At 32.6% G+C, this 27,551-nt stretch overlaps 2 protein-coding genes across 3 annotated transcripts; both read left to right on the top strand.

The window, feature by feature from the left end:
- Window positions 1-611: 611 nt before the first annotated feature.
- LOC131852708 (venom dipeptidyl peptidase 4-like) lies at window positions 612-21,884 on the top strand. Its single transcript, XM_059203427.1, has 13 exons — window positions 612-786; window positions 7,958-8,120; window positions 9,217-9,311; window positions 10,095-10,172; window positions 12,128-12,180; window positions 13,189-13,379; window positions 14,994-15,163; window positions 15,615-16,262; window positions 16,551-16,779; window positions 17,140-17,290; window positions 17,848-18,008; window positions 18,454-18,659; window positions 21,386-21,884. Exons 1-13 carry the CDS (start codon window positions 784-786, stop codon window positions 21,476-21,478), a joined length of 2,241 nt encoding a protein of 746 aa, XP_059059410.1. The 5' UTR covers window positions 612-783; the 3' UTR covers window positions 21,479-21,884.
- Window positions 21,885-22,144: 260 nt separating this feature from the next.
- Window positions 22,145-24,618, top strand: LOC131852668 (peroxisomal N(1)-acetyl-spermine/spermidine oxidase-like). 2 transcript variants are annotated; one of them, XM_059203380.1, is made up of 3 exons: window positions 22,145-22,286; window positions 22,679-22,885; window positions 22,987-24,618. In XM_059203380.1, the coding sequence occupies exons 1-3, from the start codon at window positions 22,216-22,218 to the stop codon at window positions 24,338-24,340; spliced, it is 1,632 nt and encodes a 543-aa protein (XP_059059363.1). In that variant the 5' UTR covers window positions 22,145-22,215; the 3' UTR covers window positions 24,341-24,618. The 2 variants fall into 2 exon arrangements, with proteins under 2 accessions (XP_059059363.1, XP_059059364.1); XM_059203381.1 differs by having other exon boundaries at window positions 22,194-22,356.
- Window positions 24,619-27,551: the final 2,933 nt, after the last annotated feature.

The raw sequence follows: 27,551 nt of genomic DNA, 5'->3' as shown, positions 1-27,551 counted from the left end.
GAGAGCTAAGATGATATATGACCAATTTGAAGCTACGTCTCTTGTATTTAATATATGGAAGTAAAAATATCTATAATATTAGGTATATTAGAGATAACAGCCCTTATTCTTAGTAACGATTTATTCTCTTAAAGTGCGTGGTTATTGATTTTATGATAAACAATTTTAATATTATTTTTAATATTTATTTCTATGATTATTAGTGTGTCTAAGTTTATGGCAAAAGTTGGCAATAGTTTAAGGATTGCACAACTCAAATCATCCGATGTTTTCGGGTTCGATATCCGCATGATACAAACTTCTGTGTTCATGAATTATTTTACGGTTTAAGACTAGAGTGCGCTATAATATGATTAAGATTAAATTTACATATACTTATACGTAAATTTAAATCTTTCAATCAGTTGACTTATTTAATTCCATATTGTTTTATTTAGTTATTTATAGCTTGTATTTTTATCTCCTTTTAAAGTGTAAGTGTACGAGATAAGTTCCTAAAAACATACTCAATTATATTATTATTATATCTGGGGTGAATAAACCAGTTGGAATGGCTCGCAATATGGATTGTAACTTGTGAGCCAGTAAGTGCGTAAGTGTTGTGACTCTGGAGGTGCGCGGGCGCAGTCGGCGACCGCACGGCCCCGCGATCTCTCGTGCCTTATTGTAGTACTAGGAACCGTGCGCGCGCGCCGTGCTCAGTGATGCTATCTGATTGGACCACTTAACTTCTATTGGGGGCTCGTCCTCACGTCCTGTAATTCTTGCGTACAGTCACGTGACATGGTGAGTAGAATATTGTTTATGTTATACTCCACACAGATCCTGAACGCTAAATCTCATTCAAACGGGAATCGATGAGATTGCCGATATTACAACTGTAACCATAGTCTGAGCAGCGCTAGATTCCCTCAGGCATAATATGCATCAGTCAGTCAAACCAGGACTTGGCCTTCAACCGCTCTGTAAATATTACGCGAGCTTGGAGAGCCTTTCACATTCACCCCTTTACCATCTGAAATTGAAAATGGAACTGCAGCTGATAGTGTAAAATAGTTCGTAACAACAAAATTTAAAACGACAGATTGTTTTCACATGCTATATATTTGTTTCATAATAATACTCTTTTAATCGTTAGTTATAACTTATAAAGTATCTACTGATATTTAATACCAACTGCACTATTACTAACATAAAGAAGTGCTAGGTACTCGCACACTCTTTAAATATACGTTTAATACGTTGAAAAAATAGAAGTAATTGGGACTATTACTATTCGTCACAGACTAGCACTAGGAACTTATCCTAATAAATTATATACTACATATTAAATCATTTCATCCTTACGTTTGTTACTCTTTCACGCAAGGACTACTGAACGGATTTGATCAAACATTATAGTAATATAGCTTATACATCAGAATAACATATTATAGGCTATACATTTTCATGCGGGTGAAACCGCGGGCACAGCCAGTTAAGTTATATTTATTCAGGCAAAACCGCGTTTTACACTATTTCATGACAATATATGAAAAAATAATAACATTGAATCTAAATTTCAAATCAAACAAATCTACACATGTACATATACATCAGGAAAAAAGTAAGTAGGTAAATTATGACTTACATACTATGTACCATATATACTATGGCATATATGGTACATATCATTACAGTTATGTATCTTAAGTGGCAGTTGAATTTACATCAAGAAACATCCAAATTGCGATTTTAGCTCTCGTAACATGATAATAGTTCGTGATCAAATCTGCTGGAAGCATAGTGATGAGATGTTCGTTACAATGAATCGTATCAATATTGTCATGGATAATATTGATATGAACTTTATTTTTTGTGTCATAGTGATGTGACATGGCGCTTCTGGGAAGAAATACCACGGCCACAGAGTTTATTGTACTACATTAAATATTTTTCGTGTCTATTTTTCAGCATTAATTAAACAGATGTTACATGTATTGATGTATTATACACAGATCACATTTAATTCTAAGTATACAATATATAAAGCGAATGCAAACCTGACGTCAGCTTTGAAACATAAGCCATCAATAACAATAGCCTATTATAATGGTAATTTACATACACATATTATTAACTATATATTATTTGTATAACGACGTATGTATGACTTAAGATTTAGAGTGGACTCTACAATACAACTGGTTGTATGGTTATTGTTTATATTGAATGGCGTCAATGTTGATTGTCATCGAAATTAACCATATTATCGGAAAACGATAAATATGAATTGTAGAATTATACTATTTCACTTTTTTATACATTGAATTGGGCGCAATAAAACTCGTTCATGTAGTTCGATATTTTCTTTATATCTAATTAACTTAATTAGATATAAAAAAAATATCGAATGTTCTTTTTTCAGTTACTTGCTTATCATATATGAATAGAATACCTAAGCTGAGGTGATTCATTAATGCTATACATCCTATGTAAACAATGCATATAAAAATATTAATAATTTGCAATATATATCTACTCTCGTCTGATGAACATGTTACAGACTCGTTTAGTTTTTGAGTTATTGCAGTGCATGAATTTAGCTAAGATTTTGTTTAAGCTAGGTAGAGGAATGGAGCAGGCAAGGATATATATGTTTACTTACTTTTGTTCTGAATTCCTATTTACAGTCATTCCAGTATACACTCCCCTTTCCACCATCCTCTTTCCAGCAGCATTAATAATTTCTTATTCTATCCTTATAAGCATTTGCTAAGTAAGATTAACGATTAGTTCTACTCGACTTCGTAAACTTTAAGAAATATGGATGAAAAGTTTGTGAACCAACCTCGTACTAATATTAGAAATATGAATGTGAATTTGTGTATTTGTTTGCGTTTTACCTCTTGGTACCTTAAGGACAAAATTAATCATCATAAAATATTGTATACATATAGTATTGAGGATAGAGATAGTGTGGGCTGCTATTTATTCTGGATATTATGTTTTTAAGCTGTATTAGGCAAAGCTTTTTCTGACACTTATTGAAAAAGAATGGAGGACAGATCTATACCAGTTATATGTGTTACCTTATCAGCTAGTTACCTACCTTTTAGATTCTATCCGTTAGTTTCGCTCAGAATAAAAATCCACACTTGTAAATGGCTACATTAATTTAAGGTGGACGTTATGAAGAGATATTGTAGAAACACAAGGATTATGTAACAAGTGTAGTAACCTACTTTAGTCAATACTTGTAAACATGTAACGAATATTCAACAGGTTTCTTTTTCAAATTGTAGTCAATAAATAAAATTGAATTGTATTGTGGATGTGGCGAAATTTGAAATAAGAATAATAAAATATATTAAATATAAAAAAAAACTTAATTATTTTAGTACCAGAGTTAACTTCGCAAGCGACATTGTCTATGGTTTTGTTAAAGTTGTTTCCCGCCTATTTCGCGCAAACTCTTAAGTGTTTGTAATCATGGTTTGTAAATGTATGTTTATTTACGCAGTGAGCTATAATGTTTATGTAATATGTCGTGAACGAATTAACTTTCGCTCTATCTCTATATTGACGGTAGTGATTGTTGGGGATTGTTATTCTCATGTTTTATTCTTTTAAAGTTAATTATATTATTTGATAGTTTTTTATTAATACCTACTACGTTATCAAAAACTATACATAAGCATTATTGCATACACACTGTTACTGAGAAATGGGAGATGAAATGCCATGTTGAAGTCACGCCTTAATTACTGATACATCGAAGCAATAAAAATCTTGATACGTATGGTATGCAATTTCAATGTCAGTTAGTTGAGTGATATATTGCAAGAAAATTGTAATCAGTTGTTTGATGTAATCAAAGTTAATTAATCTGATGAATTCCTATTTTTTTAATAATTCCATGTTTAGTAGAGGCATGCATTCAAGCATTACTTGCTAATGCTTGAATGACTGACGTACATACTGTACCTACTGACGCGATGATCCTCATGGTGTTGAGGTAACAATTGCCAATTTCCATCAGATAGGCCGGCTCGTTGTTATGTTATGTTGCTTGTTGTTGCTTATATTTCAGTTATATAAACTTGAGTTTTGAGTTGTACTTACTACTTTAAATTATTTAATCCTTATTCCACAAACAATAATAGTGCTTAAATTTTGAAATAGAAAATTAACAGGGGAATGTAACGAAATGCAATTTATGTTATCAAAGCTATATGTATCTATTACCTACCGTTTACTTCAGCAAATATTAGTTAAGACAAACGAAGAAATTGGACTGTGTCTCCTTTAAAATGATTTATTATTATTCGTTAATTATGATCATCATCAATCCACTGCTCGACCTAGGTCTCTCCCAAGGCACGGATTTTCAGCCTTTCACTTCCAGTTACTACCCGTAACCCTACGTATGTCGTCGTTCAACATAGCTGCGGGGAGTCCTACACTACATTTGCCAATTTGCGGTCTCCACTCTAGAATACGAACCGATGTTTGTTGGTGTATAACGAGAATCGATTCTGCGACATATATAACCAGCTCACTCCACTTCGTAGGATAGGTAGGGATATACGTATTTGACTCATATTTATTGGAAATTTAGTGTGTTTAGTGTAGGTGTAGTAGTTAGTCGTGCACGAATCTCATACTACAACTACTAAACCGTACACGATTATTATAATATAAGGCTGTCGCCAGACGGCTTTAAATACGCAAATATCTATTATACAAAGTCGTATGGTATGGATATTTGAGTTTTGAGCGTGTGTTCAGAGTTTGAATAAACATTTACATTTGTGCATCGCGTTTTTGAAACCACATCAATGAGTTCAAAGTGTGCACATCTTATTTAACATATGCTTAGTTCCGGTACCGAATAAGTACTTTTTTAACAGGATTAGTGGCTATACGGGGCATCTGATGGTAAACGGTTAGCGTACTGCGAGTGCAAAATATGAATGTTGTAAACCATATACTTTTTTATTATGTAATCAAATATACATTCTTAAAATGTAGGTATACTCAAATAATTGAAGCTATAAATAATACGAGGATCATAATGTATTATTGAAACCGCAGGCTTTGTAGTGTAGTTCCTGTACATTTAAAATGCACGCCACGCAGCCGGTTGCCGTCATATGCGTATGTTTCCTCGGCATTCCCCTTCTTTTCCTCTACAATGTTTTAGCCATGACATTGAATCTATTTTTTCATTCACATCACAGGTTAGTTACTTTAATATATCTGAATTCATTATTTCAAGCGAGTTTCAATACAAAATCTAAATATGTGTCAAATATATTGCACGTTGTTTTTTAATCTGTTTTCATAATTAATACCTAAATTTAACTTCGATAGGATTATTTTTGTGGTAGAGCACAGTACTAAATCATGCTTGGTTGTAAGTACAGCAGATTGATCAGTATGATTCAGAAAATATCCCACCTCCATGGAATAACGGAGCAAAGTGATTGTATCCACTAATTACTAGTTAGCCCGTGTTATTGTGTATTATGTGATGAATTCGAATAGATATCAAATACTTGTTTTCTTCTCTTCTACCGTTTGCTATTTCTTGTCTCGTTCCCTTATTCACCGCTTCCGTCCTAGCTCACACCAGTAAAGGTTTTGTTCATAGCCAGCGGTAATTATCTACTAAGATGAACCACAAGCTCGTTTGCCCCTAGTAATGTAGGAACTACATTATTTGTTATAATGGACGTTTTACTCATTTACTACTATACACAAGCCGATATTGAATTCATGGACGCCTTGACATATTTGCGTATCCATTGCAGCACCACTTAACTGGATTTCCGCAAAACAACATACCAGTCACAGACAAGTGGAAAAAGATATCCCAAAGTGCATTGATATATATATGTATGGATATATGAAAACCAATCGCCAGTATCAATTTTCTGCTTATATGTGACAAAAATCTTTTAAAAGTAATCATTAAAATAGGTAAAATAGATACACCTTTTTATTATCTTTATAGTAATTTTTATTACAGTGTAATGTAACGTAGAAATAAAATACAAAATAGATAAATAAAATACTCCGGAAAAAATAAGAGGTGGCATTACAGCTACATATAATGATGATAATAATAACAGTGCAAAATGATATAATGCTATAATAAATGTTCTAACGTTAATTTCTATGTAATAACTTAACGAAATTTAGTTAGCAACAGTTACTTTCTGTTGTAAATATACATTGTATGAAAAAGCGATGCATATATGCAGTTGCGATATTGTAACTGTATATTTGTGTATACCTATTTTAAACAGTTGTTAACGAATTTATCCCCCTAGTTGATAAATAATTAACGGCACATATGAGGCACCATTGGGAAATGCCAGGGAAATTATATGTTTGCACTTACTATTAAAGAAAAAAATCTTTTTTCTTAAAAGTTTCAATACGTGGCGTTTCGAAAATTCACCTGGAATATATTCCGCAATACATACTTACGTGTAAAAAGTTTTTAAGAATAATATTTGTTTATTTTTTTTATAATACTTTAATGCACATTATTCTAAGTACATGTGACGGACCTAACATCTTACTGCATTATCTATTATGACTCTGTAATATAAAATTAATCACATAATACGGAGGTCGACAAAATTCCGATTGTTATTTTTTATTACTTTCCAATAGTATGCAAATTTGAAAATAATAATGTGTCGAGACTATGTTGGAAACCATTTAATAGATATTTTACAAAATTTTTATTCCTTGTATAGTTGCCAAATTGGTCTCGGTATTTTCTGTTCCAATTCGATTTGGCATGCTTTACGTAACATTATAGCCAACTCTGTTAGCTGTACGACATGATAATAGAGTCTCAAGTCGTTTTACAGAAGTATACTTGTTTATTATACTAGACAAATCGTTTTAGTACTTATTCGTAATGAATAAGGTTTGTTATGGAAATTAGTATTGACTTCCTTATATGTACCACTCCACTAATTGAATTATCATTTGTAACTGTACATACGGTAATGTAAATGAAACGTGTCACACACGTCACTGCTTAGTCTTGATTAATAATTTAAATACGTACATAGAGTTTTGTGTATTTTATCTTAAATAAGTGGCTAGCACATCAGCTCTTATATTGCATTGTCAGCTTTTAATTTTATTTATTTGTATTAGTATTTTAAATACGACAGTTTTTGTTATTTTGTAGGTTTGTGTGGATTGGATTAAATAAAAAAGTACTATGCCGATGTTATTAATTAATTAAAGTATCGGCACGTAAAATCGGCAATACTTCATTTGAACAGAGCACTAGGATTTAGATAGCCATATTATGTTTTTCAAATATATTCTTCTAAGCTTCTAACAACCCTGCGATCGAAATATTAGTCAAAAAGTAATTGTTCCCATGGAAGTCGAATGTAATCACTATTGAATAATACTAGTTCAGTTATAGAGAAATTTGTTACTAATGTGTGTTATAAAAAGTTTTCTATAGGCAGGCTGCTTTGTTGAATAGCTACGTACTTGTGCCATTTACCAAGGTTTTGGCCATTCACTTTTTAGTCTGGCCACTTGTCTACCCAGTTACAGAAAAGTATTGTATACTAATTGCTCATGACTTACTAAACTGCGAGAATACAGGTTACTAAACTGGTACTCAAAATTAATATACAGTTTAGAACAAACAGTGTTTTTAACACATATGGCTCTAAATTATTTATTAATTGAAATTTTAGCAAATCAACTTTTTGACATTAATTGTAAGGATTATACGCATGGGTTTACATGTACTATATGTATAAACCTTCCTCTAGAATCACTCTATCTATTAAAAAACCGCTTCAAAATCTGTTTTAAAGATTTAAGCATACATAGGTAGAAACAGCGACAGCGACTTTATTTAATATGTAATGATAATAAAGATGAAGACTTCGAATTATTGAAATTTCATATATTTGGTTTACAGGCGAGAATAAATCAACGGCTGATTCTACTGGTAACATTGTTGGTATCCCATACTGAATCTTCGCCATTTCCTCAGCTTGCACTAAAGACACTGCTGCTCGAAGATTTGATACCATTCAATCCAAGTTTTTATCCTGACGGGCTTTCAGTACAATGGGTTTCAGGTAATAGTTTATGCTTTGTTTATTATCCAGTGTTACCAAGGTAGACTTGGTCTCTCCTATATCCACGGCCTAGCATTTGTAATTTACAGTTACATTTATCCTTCTACCGATGCATAGCTTACAAAGCATGAGCATGATTGTTTGTATTGGTATAGGTGTTTTCTATGTAGGTATATTATGTATGTATTTGCAAAAAAATGTATCTATGTATTTATATCAGTACCAGTAACATAAGCTCTGCTTAACTAGGGACCAGATGACACTGTGTGAGTTGTTCTAAGATTTTATAATTATTATAATTAGGCCTATAGAATGTCAAGGGATGAAAGGTACTATGACTATCACGTGTATGTCTATGTACTCGTATATAGGCGACGACTGGGGATACTCCTATACTAGTATGAATTCACGTATTTAATAAAAGATACACACTATTTTCATCACATATTACCTACACAAAAATATCACAAGAAACAGCGGTAGTTCAGATAAACACAATACAGTTTATAGGGAAATACATATCACCAGAAGATAGACACAATAAAGAAATAGTATTTAGTGTTAATTTTAATGCATTTGATTTTAGCAAAAGCGAGGCGAGTTAGGCTGTAGGTAAACGAGTGAACTATGACTATGGAATAGGTGTGGTTATAAAATATATACCTAATTACATATATGTATGTATGTATACAACACTATTGTCTGATTGTCTGCTATTCCAGTTACACGAAAATATATTCGCTTATAAAAAAAGGATAAATATGGAAATAGTAAATCAAAACTGATTCCAGGGTCTGTCTCGAGCTTACAATAATAAGTATTTCCACATCTTCCCGCCCGCTACATTGTCTGTATTAACTGCAAACTCTGATTTTCAACTTTGATTAAAATAATTCGAAACTTTACCCTCAGAATAATTCGAGAGATGGTGGTAGGCATACCCCTTTCTATGTTGAATTCAAATAATCTCTCGGGAATGTAACCCTGTCAAATATGTACCTAATATCAATGGATTTATATGTATATCATACGATTAAAGTAATTAATCATTAGATTAAAGTTACCTTATACGAAATATATTTTTTTTATGTTGCAGATACAGAATTCATTCGTAGAGAACCTGAAATTGGGATCCTGAAGTACAATGCGGTCAATCATTCTTTTGTTACTGTTTTAAATAAGCCGGAATTGGTAAGTGTCTATAGAATAGCAATACATACCTCTTTACCCTATTACCTGTTCTCTTTTTTCTATATATGTAGATATTTTAAAATAATCCTTCTGAAGCTTAATACATTTTGATTAGACGATGATTATATACACTATGTAACATTTTCGTATCAAGTTTTATGCTACTAGTGTTTTGAAACCTATTAAGCGATATATAAATACCGCTATATATACACCTTTTAAAAGCAGGAGTACCTTTGGTGCATTGCTAATACTTCAGAATAGGTAAGAATTTCAAAGGAATAAAGGATTCTGGTTATGAATTCCGCGTATATTAATTACGTTATAAATTACGTTCCAATAAACGCAGAAGTATATTATAAAACAGGGTCCTTCATTAATATGTAAACTCGTGTAGTTTATTTAATTTCTATCTTGCAAAAATTAGTCCATATGATTTGTTAGCTATACATATAAATAAAATTGGAATGTCTGTTTGTAACATTGAAATAACCGTTTTTTACTACATGCATATGAATATAAATACGGCACATACACCAGAATAACATTTTTTACAATTTTTGTCTGTCTGTCTGTTTGTTCAGGCTAATCTCTGAAATGGCTGGACTGATTTTGACGGGACTTTTTTGGCAGGTAGCTGATGTAATAAGGAGTAATTTAGACTACTTTTATTTTAGCTAAATAAAGTTAAATTACACGCGGACGAAATCGCGGGTACAGCTAGTCTACAATATAACTAATTGTAGGTAAAACCTTTATTAAGTAATATGAATATGCTTACAGATACAGCTGTCTAATTACTCGCTGGTGACATTTTCAAATGACGGAAAATATGTATTGTTAACCAGACATTTGCAAAAGGTAAGGTCATCGTTTCGTATTTTGTATTTTAATCATTAGATATGAATTCTAAACTAGATATATTTTTACTACGTTATTAAATATGCATATTATTTAAATGTATATATATATTTATATGGATATATGATATATGGATATATAACTTTATGTCAAACTCTATGTACCTATACATGTTCAAAACTCATAATTCAACTATCAGTAATTCATATTTAGAGTTTAGTTTCAGTTTTTATCGCCAAATTTGTGAGAGTTGCTTTTTTTGCATTGGCAATAACAGATATTATATGAAAGAAAATGAAAATGTTAATTACGTTATGCTTATTTATGGGTATATTATACATCACAGCGATTTGCATCGCCGCTCAAGCGTGGCAACAAAGAAAACCGATTATCTTGGTACTAATTGAAATATTTTTTCTGTTATTCTTTATGAGTTTGTTTGTTTTTTTATTGATATACAAGTTGCTATAAATTTATTTATAATTGATACATTCTACAAGCATGCAACTGTATGTCTGAATAGTTGTTATAATATATAAAAGCCGTTACATTATTGACCAAAAGAAGTGGGGTTCTAATGGCTAATGTTTTGTATATAATTACTCATACATAGCTAACCTATGGTATAGCTAGTTAGGCACACTATGATTTTTGGCTGATCAATGTAACTTACTTGTTGGCAATTCTTCATTGTAACAAATCAATAGTAAATTGTAAACTTGTGTAACGAGTCAGTGGCAGAGTGAGACAGCTTCACTTTAAAATCAAAACTTCAATTGTCAAATGGTATATACACAATTGCAAAAAAACACTTTCAATTTTTTTTTATAGCGTATAGTTAGATAGCATTTAAGTCACATAATCCTGTAATTGTTTATAATGTCATAAAAATAATGTCTCTACAATTCAAAATAGCATTAAATATTTTCAAAGCCATTCACATCAGTTGTAATTACTAAAGTAGAAAATCATATTCAAATATTATTAAGTGATAGAAAAAGTTTCAAAGTGGGGGCGGTTCGAATTTAAACCTTTATTCCAAGCCTGGGCCATCCCTCTCACCGATTGAGGTAGAACTTCGTTATTTCGAAATTACAACTAAATTAGTTTTTACAACAGACATTGTCTTACAAAATAATTTTCCTTGAGATATATCTTTGTAAAATAACAGGTGGTAATTATTTTTTGAATAAAAAAAATTAGGTCCTATATTTAAGTATTATATTTTTAATATCAAATACAGGTTTTGTATATACGAATATTTTGATTACAAACTCAAACCTTAACCCAAAATACACCTTTCATTAATTACAATATTTCTGTACCTACATATTTACCATATCTCTATTTACATATTTATTTTGTCTTTAAAAGGTTAACTGATTTTAAAGGTCGCATTTGTTTTGCATTATTATGGTTAATTTTTAATGAAGGTCTCAAGTTGTGCATAACAATAAACCGATTACGAATTTAGTATTGTCATATTCATAGATGAAATTATCATATACATATGTTTCAACGTATTGAAGACCTAAGAAGTCAAATAGGTATATAAGGAACAATAGTGAAGGAAACTTAGCCGAAAGCCAGCGATATTATTTATAAATCGAACGAAAAGTTTCATAAAATCCCTTTAATATTTAATAATATTTCACTTGCTGTTCAGTTCAGTTTCATGACTATATTATTGGAATTTGTGTAAGTATGAATTTAGCTGTTGTTAAAATCTGTAACATAACTGTGGGCTTAACTGAAAATCAGCGCTGGAATACATATTTTCAGCATCATACTGCGGTCCACATAGCATTTTTTAAATAATATATTAAAATTATGTCCTAATATTTTTTTTAACTTGATTAGTATTATACATACATATATATACCTACCTACGCGTAGTTGAAATAATATAACATTTTATGTTATTTTATATAAATCCATTCATTCTTTAATTTCAGGTATACAGATATTCTACTGTGGCGGAGTATTACGTTTATAATACAGAAAATAAGTAAGTTTTTTATTATGTATACCATTTAGAATTTTAGATTAGGTACATATAACCTTCAAGATAACATGCACATATTTACAAAGAAAAATATGCATGCATAATACTTAACATATAGAAAGACCCATAAGTTAATACAGTCGGCTAGTTTTTTTTATAAAGAATTTTCTAGAATCTTTATGATATATATAGGCGTGTCTATTTAAGGTAAAGGTAACCCACAGACCTTTTGCTCAGAAGGTTAACAGCTCCATTTTATAACCGAGTATCTTTAATTACGTGCAAGCCGTCTGTTACACGGAAATAATAGTTTTCTCTTCCGCTTGGCGCCCAAATTGCAGAAAAATATATTTGTAATAATGTAACAAAACCGTATTAATTTAATAAGTAATAGGTATGTTTAATAAAATACAAATACCAGCCAGTCGTGACAAACTTCGTATGGACACCAACAAACATTTTATTGTTGGCAAAAGCAAGATTTAATAAAAAATATGTCAAATTGAAATACATTTTTCTAATGTTATAATTTCAATCTGAATATAATTTACTGCGATATTTCATCATAGTATAAAAATATTAAATAGTATATTCCTGAGTTAACGTTTTAACTGTCGTTCGATCCCGTTCTTATTTTTTATTTGATAGAGTATGATTTCAAATTGCTTCCAATTTTTGTTTTTTAATTTTGAAGTAGTTAAAACTTTTAATTTTAGTTATTCTTTTATAGTTAGTTAGTTAGTTATCTCTTTTCATTTTTGAACCCGTCATTTATAATTTGAAAATCTTTTTTATTTGATAGAGTATATTTTCAAATTGCTTCCATTTCTTTTTATTATTGAAGTAGGTTTTTTTTCAATTTTTAGTTATCTATTTTATACCTACATACGCGGGAACAAAATAAAATGCTTCGATATTAAAATCGAATTTAATTATTAAAAATTATATCTACACATTTAATTATAATTCGTTCAGAATCATTTGAAATCACTTAGGTAATATTATTTCCAGGTCCTTAAAAGCTATTGGGAATGGTCTTCTACAAGTAGTTGTTTGGAGTAGCAACGCTTCATTGGCTTACGTACAAGAGAACAACGTGTACTATGTCCCTGATGTGGCACAACCTGAGACAGTGGTGATGCTCACCACCGAAGGTGTACCGGGAGAAGTGTACTTTGGTGCCACTGACTGGATCTATGAAGGTCAGAATCTACTAGCTTATATCATACACATAATAAAATACTAAACGAACCTGTCTATACATATATATCAACTGACACGGCCTCGGTAGCCTAATATATTTATAGTCTCAGTTCTGCATACCATCTTACTTCCGATGATCGCAGGTTCGATTTCACTCAGAGTACAAACATGTATTGTATCAGTCTGATTGTTTTCTTTCTATATTATTATGCATATTTAAAAAAAAAATTATGTACGTATTTATAACAGTTATCTAGTACCCATAACACAAGTTCTGCTTACCTTGGGAGTAGATGACGCTGTGCTAATTGTCCTAAGATATTATTATTGTAGTAATATAATGATACTACTCATTTACACATAGTTAGGTCTTGAAATATTTTTATCTGTTCGTCTGTGCAAACTTATATCATGGCTTAATTTATAATTTTATTATTATTATGTATTTACTGTATGCATAAGAGATGTAAGCCTTTACTATGTCAGTTCAATCTGTTTACAATAAAAAAAAGTTATAACACACTGTTATTCGGAATACCACGCGCACGGAGACGCTGGCTCGTCTAGTTCACAATAACAATATTTACACAAGTCCGTCATCAATCATATAAAGTTTGCGTTAAGTTGATACCGACTCGATAAAGATTCTTTTTTTGTTTGTGAATTAATGGAAACAGTGATTGATTGTTGCAGTAATTAACCCTTGGTAGCGATACTTCAAGAATTTTTGTTGACGTTGTTATTGTAGAAAATAGAGGCTACATAGTATACTTTATATACACGTAGTACCAATTAGTAATATATTTTATTTTGCAAATGTAGGTCATTATAAAGATGGTAACAAATTTCTTGTTGAGATTCATACTCATGAGAGCTGTTCAAATTTTATTTGGTAGGGTTCGCTGTATTATTCATTTCTTTTTGTCTATAAAATAATAACAATAATGTCGACTGTGATAACTCACAGATGGGGTAGACAGAGGCATTGTCCAATGTTGCCGTTATAATGAAACTAGAGACTATAGATCGACTAGAGAATCACATTTCATTAAATGTATTTTAAACCAGCGTGGTTACAACCAACTCGCTGCCGGTATCGGGTTTTTTATCATCAGAGAGTGGAAAAGAAATATAAAATAGTTTTTCTTGTGTCGACTGCATTTGAACTTTCTAATTTTCGGGAAAAATCTGGGTAGTCAACCAATACGCGCAATTCGATAATCGTCGCATATCTACAGTTAAGGTTATAGATAGATACATATCGGACACCTAATAGGTACAATACTGGATTGACTTACAAAATATTAAAATTGAGGAATTTCTAAAGTTTGAATTGTAAAATCTAATTCATTAATTTAATTTTTGTTGCGTTATGACGGAAGGACTGTATGAGGTGGTTAAAAGTAAGACACATTCCTTGATAAGGTTTGCTTGTATTCAGGTCAGCTTCAAGAGTAGGAACATAATATGATATAAATTGGTATTATATAAACGCATTAAAGAAACAGAGCGTCAAAATATAAAATACAATAAAAATATATAAAAAAAAACTATCAAATAGGTTACCTTCGGCAACACCAGTATTGTAATATGTGTTATTTTTTTAATTGCAGAGGAGGTGTTCAATGCAGCTGAGGCTCTGTGGTTTTCACCAAATGGCACTTACTTGGCTGTGGCATCTTTTAACGACACTAATGTCGAATCAGCTATTTATCCTTACTACGGGAACGAGTCAGATCCTAACAATCAATATCCTGAATTGGTTGAATTTAAGTATCCAAAGGTTGGTACTATTTATCACTTCAAAATTGTTTTCTTCTAATGTCGCTGGAATGGCAAACAGCTGATGGTAAGTGGTAATGGTAACCGTCGCTTAAATACAAGAACTATAGATATCACGTTATCATAATGTGACACCCGTGTTATCATTCCACGTTGCCATTCCGGAGATCAAAAATCATGATGATCATGATAATGTCTCTTTCTTTCAATCAAAATATGGTTTACGAAGCCAGCTGCTTAGCGGCGAAATGGGTAAGACTGAGGTCGTCTTTTTTTATTGTGTGGAAAATATTTCCAAAAGCGTCCTCCCCTCATAGTAGGACGAGGAGGTTCTTACCTACTAAACAAATACTCGGCGAATCTACAAGCGAGCAAGTAGACGACTTTTTTACAAAGTATACAATTAAAAATAAAGTGTTTTATATACATGTGAATCAATTAATTATTGTCAGGCAGGTCGCGTCAATCCTGTAGTTGGACTTCGAGTTTTCAAATTGGATGATATCAATAGTAAAGCGAGGCGGATTCCAGCTCCTGTCGACGTAGTTGGAGTTGATCACATATTGGGTCGAGTAGATTGGGCATCGGACCAAAATCTAGTCGTTCTTTGGTTAACCAGACGTCAAAGCGTCAGCATATTGGTGAACTGTGATCTAAAACAAGACGAATGTAGTTTGGTTAGGGAGCAAACGGAACCGAATGGCTGGATTGATATAAGTCAACCGTTCTTCAACAAAAATGGAACGAAATTGGTTGAAATTCAACATTTATATGATGGTGACGCCAGATTCCCACACGTGGGTCGTTTTGATTTCAAGACACTTACCACGGAAGATCTAAGTAGTGGTAATTCGTCGGTAACAGAAATTCTGGGGTGGAATCAAGGAACGGATACAATCTATTACATAGCTGCTCCGGGACATATGCCGTGGCTAAGACAACTATGGGCTACGGAAGCTGATGGTACAGTGCGGTGTATTTCGTGTAAAGAGCCAGCTTGTCAGTGCGTATCGGCAGCGTTTTCGCCCGGTGCGAGTTTCGGTGTTGTGACTTGCAGTGCAACAAACGTCGCGCCGAAAGTCTTTTTCTACTCCTGTGTGGTAAATCTATGATAATTATTCGTTTTTACCACAATAATTTAATTTATATGTACATTTATAGACATATATACTTATTTTTGTTTATGACGTGCGCCACATATCCTATTCTAAGTTTTCTTTCTCTATCCACCCTAAGCTAGACTGGAAGAGATTACTTATTGATTTATAAATAACTAATAAACACAGAATTCTCGCTTTTTTAAGTCAGTGGAAATAGTAAAGTACCTAAGTATTACCTAATTCATTTTTATTAAACTTATCATTATTTTCATTTAACATTTATTTCAGGATGATACAATGAAACTAGTCAAGGACAATGCAAGACTAAACAAGAAACTGAGTGAATACAAATTACCAATGCCATTGTTCAATATGATTTATCTGGAGAAGGAGCATACGTTAGCCAATATTAAGTTATTGTTACCTCCAGATATAAAGGAAGGTGAAAAGTATCCGATGATTGTAAGAGTTTACGCAGGCCCTGGGACGACAAGAGTTAAAGATAATTTTGACTTAGGTAATTAGTTTTAGTATTTAATGTACCAATGACTATAAATACTATAAATATATATGTATATTTCCTAAAATATTTTCATAGTGGCTTCAGAGTGACCTATTTATGAGTAATATCAATGACCTTATAAATTTCCTAAAATATTTATTTCTTTTAGAGCACTGTAGCTTAATAATGATTTACTAATACTTACTGCAAATTTAACACCGACTAACTTGCCATAGCTATACCAGTATATTAATTTATAGATCTGACTGACTCTCCGATGATGGTAACATCGATAAGACACCAATTTAATTTGAGAGATGAAGTTAGCCTAACCACGTTGACAATAATATTATTTATTTTAATTTTTTTTTGCAGAATATTACACACTGTACTTAGCAGCCAATAGAAGTTTTATAGTTGCCGCGATCGATGTGAGGGGTTCCGGAGTTCTGGGCACGGAGGCGATGCATGCTGTGAACGACGCACTTGGCACTGTCGAAATTACAGACACATTAGCCGCTATTGAGTAATAACACTATATTATACAAGTTATTGTTAATTTGTTACGGAATTATTTAATGCTAAAAGTAATAATGTTTTAAAATGAAATTTATTTCACATCGAATTAAATCATACATTTGCAGAATACAGTGCTTATAAATTTATAATATTAAACATTATGTTCAGTGTATTCAATTTTCAAACATGCGTGCAAATTTTTATACAAATATTTTAACATCTAAACAGTTTATTCAGCAATCTGCATTATCTTACCTATTTGTAGCGTTTAAACAAGCTGCATTCTGTGTTGAATGGTGTGGTATAGCAGCAAAATTACTGACTAAGAGTATAACGCTTTATATAACCTTGTTTTAAATTAATTCGTGTATTGTCACACGAATAATTTTATGGTAAATTTGTCTCTCTCGAAGTTTCGACTAGTATAGTCACGTGCTTTTATTTACCATAAAATTATTGGTGTTAAGACCATATTAACAAATTGATTGTTTGAGACACGGCTATTTACTATTCCGGTCGTATTTAACAATAATTTAAAAACGTAACCTTCATTACTAATTGCAGGGTACTAATTGGGATGTATAACTTCATTGACCCCAAACGCATTGGTGTGTGGGGTTGGAGTTACGGGGGATATGCGACCACCATGATGTTAATAAAGGATGAAAAGAAACTTATTACATGCGGAGCTGCCGTCGCCCCCGTTACATCCTGGCTCTATTATGGTATGCACCGTTGTAATATTTAAATTACAATTAGAAAAAAAAATTAAATACCATTTCATCTTAATTTTTAATAAAACATTACTTCCGATGGTAGCAGGTTCGATTTCTTCCCTTCAATCCTTATATCGTTTTGTACGAAAAAAGTAGTCTATAACCGTTGTCAGAGTCCTATTAACCTCTGTACCAAATTTCATAATAACCGATTCAGCAGGTTAGGTGTGGAAGTGTAACAAACAAACCCACTTTCGTATTTCTAATATAAATTACGATTACATGCGAGATTAAAAATTGTTATTACATTTAAATCAAATCAATGTAAATATCTTTATTCATGTATGTCTATTACAGTCTCTTATTAAATCTCAAATCTATCGTCACTTCTAAGTATTATCGAGCCACGAGAACTGACAAGAAATTCAGTTCTTATTCTCTTCATTTGTTTTAGATACAATATACACAGAACGCTATATGGATACGCCGCAAGCTAATCCTATTGGGTACCAACAGTCTGATCTATTGGCCGCTACAGAGAAACTTCGAGGTAGAAAATATCTACTGGTCCACGGTACAGGGGACGACAATGTGCACTATCAGCACAGTTTACAGTTAGCCAAGAAACTTCAACATGAAGATATTGAATTCCAACAAGTCGTGAGTATATATATTCATTTTATTTAAATACCAAACAAGTAAGGGCCGTATATGTGGTAACCTATAGGTATAATGTAACACAACTCCTTTATTTCTGAGGACTAAGATGTCATGGATCTTACCCTGTAATTTCTCTGCCCGCTCCATATGATGTTAAGCGGTTTCCGTTGTCTATATAATGTTACACCCGTGATATTACACCTTCAGTCCAGAGAACTGAAATTTGATGCTTCTTACACTGTAATTTCTCTGTTTAATCTGCATCCTACAACCGAAACACAGCTTACAAAGCAAGTTACTTGGAAATAAAATAATGTTTATTGAGCATAAAAACAGTTTATACATTATGGATTTAAAAAGAATGATGATCTAGACGCTGTAAATTACTTGCGAACCAATTACTCGCATTATATAGATATAGACTCACTGTATTTAAAAATCTATTTAAATCCATAATTGTAACTATTTTCCACCTATATTAAATTTTTAGTAGGTATCCATATTTTTTTCTGATAATAAATCTTCTTCTTCCTCTTAGCTCTGTCCCATTTTATACGGGGTCGGCTCTCCTAATTTTTCGGCGCCAGGAGAATCTGTCCTGGATTGTCGGGTCGGGCAATTTTTCCGCAGCCACAAGCTTGCTCGTACTGGTCCACCAGGTGGCTGGAGGAGGTCCTCTGCCTCTTTTGCGTTTGGGTAGTCTTAAGACTTTTTCGACCACCTCGATCATCTCGGTGGTATGAAGCTTTTATACTAGTGTCCCCTTTATTGGCCAACATTCAACATTCAACATTCTGCTCCGTACAACATAGCCGGCCTCACCGCCGTCCTATATACTTTACCCGTAGCTCGCACAGGCATGCGAGGGTCACATAGGACTCCGGTTAGTAATATCCACTTCTGCCAAGACTCATTAACTCTGTGAGTCACATCTGCCTCCACCTCTCCATTGTCCGCAATTATCGAGCCTAAGTATTTAAAGCGTAATAGTTTCGGTACAGGGGTATTATCAGGGTAATAGATTGTTAATGGCGTGTTCTTGGCACTAAATAGACATTCTTTGTGTTCTGTTTTTGATCGGCTGACCTTGAGACCTGATGCTTCTAGCTCCGTGACCCATGTTGTCAATGCAGTCTGTAGCTCAGTTCCCGAGTTGGATATTAGCAATATGTCATCTGTGTAATGTAGGTTCCAAGGCAAGGGGGCCTGAATGTGTTTTGTGATTTGATCCATGACTAGATTGAAGAGTAATGGGCTGATTGATAGCTGAGCCCTGGTGAACTCCAACCCTCACCTCAAATTCATCGCTCATTCCCGCAGGACTTTTGACTTTAGTATGGACGTTGTTGTACATATCTTGAATCAACTGTATGTAAATTTCAAGCAGATGTTGTGCTCTCAATGCTCTCCATACCAATCTTCTCGGGACTCTGTCAAATGCTTTTTCTGGTAATAAATATAGCCTATTTTTCTCAGGGATGATGTAGTATTCTAATGGTAAAGAATTTTTGAAATAGGGATAGTTTAAGTTTATTAGTTAGAAACATACAAAATTCAAAATTATCATTTTTATTTAGAATTACAATACGTGCAAATGGTATCTCTCGATCCACGTGCCTTGTTGCATCAGTACGTATTAGTTATTCGTATTTTCAGTCGTTTCAGAAGCATATTCACTGTATACAAACATTTATATCTGCTGGTTTTACGGTATTATATACGATATTATTATATATTATGTACTGTGTTTTTATATCCGTCTTAAGTATTTGAATTGCTATCATAATTTTTATGTTGTGAACATTCAGACTTTTTTCATTCAGTTGTTTTTAAGTGTTGTTAGCCCGTGCCAAGCCTGCCATTACGAAGTTTATCCTTCATGCTGGCACCGCAGAAATCCTTGCTTACCTATAACTTCAAACAGTGTACAATTTAAGATATAAAAATTTTACAACTCACAATTTTGGTTACATATACATAAAGTAGTACAGCTACGTATATACACGTAATTATTTTAAATCTGCCTTTACAAGATATATTTAGTATCTATACCTATAGATAGTCATTTATAGACATAAAAAGTATAGGCAGACCTAAACGAAATGCCAAAAATATTTCTTTCTTCTTAAGAAATAGATCATGTATTACATGTAACACTTGTGGATTCATCTTCTCACAGTAGACGACCATCAAAAACATTTTGCTGCGATATTTGGTAATTTTACCTTGAAGTCGGTACCTATATTGAGAATGCAAATGATATTACAAATTAAACGTATAAATTTTAATTTATATATGTATCCATAACTTATAACATCACCACTGTTACGTCAGATAGTAGTCAGGGGCATCGTCAACTATAGATGTTGTGATATACGCAACAATAGACATACCTTCGCTGAATACCCCGACGTCGCCTGTACCTTTATATGTATAGTACTACGAACATCATGTCTTCATGACGTTATCGCGATACACGCGGTAACGCTCAGTCGTCACTAACTGGTACTTAACAGACCCTCCTAACGGGCTCTCTTACTGTAACTCCACTGCTATAGGGCATATAGCAGTGAAATTACACCATCGTCTCAGAGATTATAAAACGATCTACATGGCGGTTAAAATAAGTGTAAAATAAGTATAAATGGGTATAGGTGCCAATATAGACGACTTTGTATAACTCTACCTAGGTATATTTTAATACAATGTAAATATTTTATTTGCAGAGCTACACTGATGAGAACCATTCATTGATGGGCGTGAGCAGACATTTCTACCACACTTTAGATCGTTTTTGGACTGATTGTTTTCACTTATAATAGAAAGAATTTTAGTTATTAAATGAAAATAACATTTGCGAGTGCTTTATGTATGTATGACTGAATTATGTGTAAATATGTTCCAATAAGTTGCATTTTGTATATCTAAACCTACAATAACTTACTTTCAGCTAAATATATTTTTCTATAGTACAATATGAACTCTGTTGATTAGGTAACCTACCTCTTGTGTCTTAATTTCCCATATTAAATTACCTACAAACAGCCATTTTTTTTGTTGTAATTATTAGTAAGCAAAAGTTATTTGTTAATTTATACTAAATTCCGTACTACTACCGTACATTCCGAATTACAGAATAATAACATCCATAATACAGAATCTCTAATACTTATATTAGCTAATAAAAATAAAAATTTAAGAAAAATAAAGAATATTTATAATTGATTTAAGTTCTTTCATTTACTTATATTAGCTATAAATAAAAAACATAAAAAATTATCTAAGAAAATAAAGAATATTTATAATTGATTTAAGTTCTTTCATTTACTATTCTCTTTTGGAGTAATTACTAATTATAAATAACAGATTTTATATTTTTGCAATAAAATGAAATCATTTGAAACTATTTACGATTACCTACTACTATTCTTTATCCTTCAAACCATATCATTGAATATATTTCTTAACATGAAGCTGTCACAAATCCCGTCATTTCAGATTTCAATATCACATTTGCCTATTTCTATCGGTTTGAGAAATTAAAGTGTTAAATTTAATGATGAAAATTCATAGTAAATATTGTTTTTCTGCTCTTCTTACGATACGACAGAAAATTTTCAAAAGATGGTATGTAGCAAAATGGACAGTACATGCAATATATAACGAAATACCCAATGATATATACACACACACCAATGTAAGCACTAATTGTACTACATTTAGAAAACGGCCAATAAAGTTCATTAAATGTAGAAAAAATAATATGAAAGTGTTATAGAAAACCCTATATGTTATTTAATTCAATTTAAAGAAATATGATTAGCTTAACCCAGCAATCTTCGGCTGCATTACTTTCAGTGTTACCTCACGCCTATAAATAGCATTTTTAGATCTAAACCTAAATCCCACACTAAAATAACTAAAATAATATTTTAATTCGTACTAATAGTTCCTGTGGATTTCACCAAACAAAGTTTTTGCTTAATAATATTAGTATAGCTACAAATGATTACTTAAAGGAAAACAGAGAAAGCACCTGTAGTTTATGACTGTGCACCTGACCTGGAAGATAAAGGAGCATGTGCCGTGGATCCCTGTGAAGCGGACAAATGCTTCCCGGAACCACGCGTCGTTATTATAGGTGCAGGCATGGCAGGGCTGTCTGCAGCGGCGAGATTATCTCAGCGTGGGATAAATAATATTGTAGTTTTGGAAGCATATGAAAGGTTTGAACCTTCATTACGTAGCGTGTCGTATGATATTCCAAATATAGTTCTATCCTTTAGCATATAAGTTGAAATTTTAAGATACCTTATATTATTTCCAGACCAGGAGGTAGAATTCATTCGTGTTGGCTTGGTGATATTGTTGCTGAACTTGGTTCCCATTGGAAGCCAGATAATTGTTTTACCCATCCAGTATATATGATGTCTGCTACAGAAAGCCCACCACAACCAGGCATTCCGGGCTCGGAGCATACTAGAGGGCTTTTTAATAGAATAGTTACGGGAAAAATGCCATTTCCTCCAACAATTACAGCCTATCATAAATTTCGTCAAATAGAGGAAGAAGCAGCCCAAATATACTGTCTAGGTGGGAACAAGCAACAAGGATCTTTAATACATTTTATGAGTATGAGAATCCAACAAGAGTTGCACGAATATCCTGAAGAGCAGCAGCATGACGCAGCGAGGATAATGTTCGGGCTTACACATATGATCAGTGCGCGATATGGAGATGATACATCGATGTTATGTGCCGACCATTTTGGATGCTTCATGAATATGCCAGGGGGAGAGGTTAGAGTACCTTTAGGTTTAGTTGGTATACTTGCTCCTCTGTTGCGTCAGATACCCGAAGGTGCTATACGTTATTGTAAACCAGTAAATTGTATTTACTGGGGAACATCACAAAAATCTGGCTACCGAGCTACGGTTTGCACTACTGATGGTGAAGAGTTTCCCGCCGACTACGTAATTATTACGGTTTCACTAGGTGTATTAGTTGCAAATTCTGTCAAAATGTTTTGTCCAGCGCTACCTGCCTCTAAAATAGATGCTATGCGTTGTTTAGGATTCGGATTTTGTAATAAAATTTACCTCGAATACTGTCGTCCTTTTTGGTTTTGGCATAAGGGAAATTTGAGCTTCAAATATTGTCACGAATTATTCGGTCGATGCGATTGGACAAGGGGTATTAAAGCAATTGAAGAAGTTCCAAATAGTAAACATGTAATGTGTACGTGGGTAGTTGGCCAAGAAGCAATGATGATGGAGGGCCTTTGCGATAAAGATGTAGCTGAAGGCATAACAGATGTATTACGATTTTCTACTGGAAATCCATACATACCCTATCCTGTCACGATATTAAGGTCACATTGGACTTCCGATCCTTTCTTTCGTGGCGCTTACTCTTATGATAGTTACTGCGCTGATGGGACAGCGCAGAGGGCTTTAGCCTGTCCACTCCCCGGGCCTAGTGATCCTATTCCACCCATTCTTTTATTTGCGGGAGAGGCAACAATTCCTGGTCACCTTGCAACCGTATCTGGAGCACGATTAAGTGGAATACGGGAGGCTGAGAGAATTGTTCAATTAACTGTACAATTCAAAGGACCACCTTTACCGTTGGCAAAATTATCAGTACCCAAGAATCTCAAAAACTGTGAAGCAGAAAATTAGCATAAATGTTTATGTACCTAATATAAATATTTTTACGGCAGACCTTGTGTTAGTCGTTGTATATATTTTGTTTAACTGTAATATACATCCATAATTGTGAAAATTATTTCATTTGTAGTATGATCCAAAAGAGACAAGTTTTAATTTACCCCTATATACCTATGTCCTGGTTAATCAACCAAGAACTTATATTTTATTGTTAGATTTGATCCTATTGAATGCAAGTTCCTAGAAAAGTTTCTAAATTTTATTGCTGTAAGTACAGTTCCAAGATTATGTAAAAGCCATATTAATATGACTTATTATTATAATAAATATTTGTAAATTTGTTGGCAATAATATATATTTAGTACATTTGGACAAAGAAAGCCTAATAGTAAATATAAAATAGCTACAAAATTGCGAATAAAATTCTAGTGTGCTATTGTAGTATTCTATTATTATTCGAATTTATCTAATGTCATCATAATCTCTCTGAAGGTTATATTCTGCTAAGAACACTCATATGATAAAATAACTGCGGGTTTCTAATCCGTATGGCAACAAATACAATAAATCCAGTCTATATAAATGTTTATTTGTGTTTGGTATGTTGCCAAGAAAGCCCCTTTTAGAAGAATGAATTTACTCGTAATATTTTAGGGTTCCGTAAACTAATACTAAAATATAGAAATTCTGTAACAATTTAATATGTACATACCTACAATTCAAACGGCGCCATTTAGTTCCAAGCTAAGCAGAGTTTGTGTTCTAGGCAATAGACAACTGATAGACACATAGACAATATCCAGATTGATATAAATAATCATACTCATGAATACAGATGTTTGGACCGCACGAGGAAGCGAACTCGCGACCATCGAAAGTAAGGCGGTGTGCTAAACTGAGGACGACAAATACTGCAAAGGAACAGCACATATTACGGATTCATTCTAGAAATATTTAGAAAGGAGTTCACTAAGACGACTAGTTAGGTTTATAAGGATATAAATATGAGTAATATGTATATTTTAGTGAAACTATTTAGCATATTATATGTTGCCGTAAATTCTTAAATTATACAAATTTAAGAATTTACGTATTTACTGTGAGACTTAATTAGAATTATGAAAATAAAAACTGGAAATTAGTAAGCCAAATGTCCATACATTGCTGTTAGTCCACACTACCTAATAGGTAGGTATAATAAATGCGAAAACCTGTCAGTCGGTCTATTTGTAATCTTTTAATGACTGAACTGCTGAACGTATTTTAATTAAATTTGTTTTGAAAGAAGTATGTCGATTACATCACTAGGACGGACTAAAAATCAAACGGACACATTTGTCTAAAAAATCAGAAGTCACAGGTAATATAAATATTAGCAATCTAGATACTTTTTCCAGTCTTTACCTTTATATAATACATTAAATAAAATCACGGTACTTAGTAATGAATGAGTAAAACAAAAGGCTTTACACATTGCTTCTAAAATAAAAATAGACATATTTAGAGCTTATAAATAAGAAAAATAATTCGAATTAATGTTTTCATTATGCGGTTTACTTCTTCAGAATACATGCCGGAGATTAGAATCGGTCGAACAACGGCCCCTTTTCCTCTATCATTACACTGTTTTGCTGTCTCATAATTTTCGATATTTATGACGTTAATCGTCCCTGGGTATTTGTTTCCCATAAAAATGCCAAAGATTAGTAAAATACGAATGTTATTGTACACATTTTACGCGTAGGTATACGATTTTGAAAAGTTCGTGCTGGCAATTTCTTTGTAATATTTTATACAACCACAGATAAGATATGATACAACTATGCGATTTTGTATTTTTTTTTAAATAATACAAATTACATAATATACAGTTGTAGAGTATATTGAGCTTTTAATAATGAGAAATTTTAGAGATATAGGTATGTAGTGGAATTTATTTCTCTGCCTAAGTCTTAATCATATTATTAATATATTATAAATTTGAAAGTTTGTAAGTATGGTTATTTATTACTTTTTCACGCCAAAACTACTGAACGGTTTTTATAAAACTTTACAGTGATATAGCTTATGCATCAGAATTACACATAGGCTATATTATTTATTGAAATTTAACGCGGGTAAAACCGCAGGCACAGCTAGTTATGATATAGTTCGAAATTCAGGGATGCAATTTGTCTGTTAGGAATATCAAGTCGACATGACTAATTTATGTACTTTATCTTAAACTAGCTACTCGCCCATGCTCCGCACCGATGTAGGTACATGTACTATATTATATATATATATAAACCTTACTCTACAATCCCTCTACTCTATCTATTAAAAAAATCAGCGACTTTATTTTATACTATGTAATGATCATATCTTATCATTATCTTAAAAGGTACTAATAACCTAAGCTTCCCCTAATTATGCACATGTTATATTTTGTTATTAACGGGTAGGTACAAATTGCCTTGATTAGTTTTTTAACCTTAGTTATACTTAATTATTATATAACAGTCCAATAGTATTCTAAACTTTCATCGTTTAATCCGATGGCGAAACTACAAAAAGTGTCTGTGAAACTCAATTAAGGCAAAGACGGACGGGGCAGTATCTGGAAATCGCCCGAAGTCGCCGATAGGAGGGTGTTTTGTTGAGGAGGGGGGAGGGGGGAGGAGAACCACCCGCAGCAATTTTTCACCAGATCAGAGGATGCTGCAGCGCCATTAGTTTCAATAAGACGTTTAAGTACCCGATATACATGGAGTTGTAGACCTCGTAATAGCATACGGCGTAGTATTTTTGATATTACAATAAATGTGAACGACACGCAGTTAAGGGAATACAGTGGGAAAATGAAAATATTAATAGTATGTAATATCCTGCTTCTGAAGGTTTATAAGCCTTAGGTATGTGTTAAATTTTATGTGGAACTAGGTATTTCTCGTGGTTTCATATGCATGTATATTTATAGACGACATCTCTCACCTATCTATCTTCGATATAACTTGATAACAATAATATATCAACGATTTTTTCACAATAAAAAAATAACCACAAATAAAAGTAAAATAATTTGAACTTGGTGATTGCTTGGTGATTTTTATCAGGCAGACTGTGTACACTATACAATTTTGGACATAATTGTGCGGGATTGAACTTGCAACATCAGAAAGCCAGGCAATGTGCAAACTACTACGCTAAACCGAGGTCATCTTTATCTCAAAGTTATATATTT

The sequence above is a fragment of the Achroia grisella genome, unplaced genomic scaffold (assembly GCF_030625045.1).
Source record: "Achroia grisella isolate CSIRO2021 unplaced genomic scaffold, CSIRO_AGI_Agris_v1 utg856, whole genome shotgun sequence".
NCBI lineage: Eukaryota > Metazoa > Arthropoda > Insecta > Lepidoptera > Pyralidae > Achroia > Achroia grisella.
Note: the sequence above shows the minus strand (reverse complement) of the source record. Positions and strands in the feature narration are given on the sequence as shown.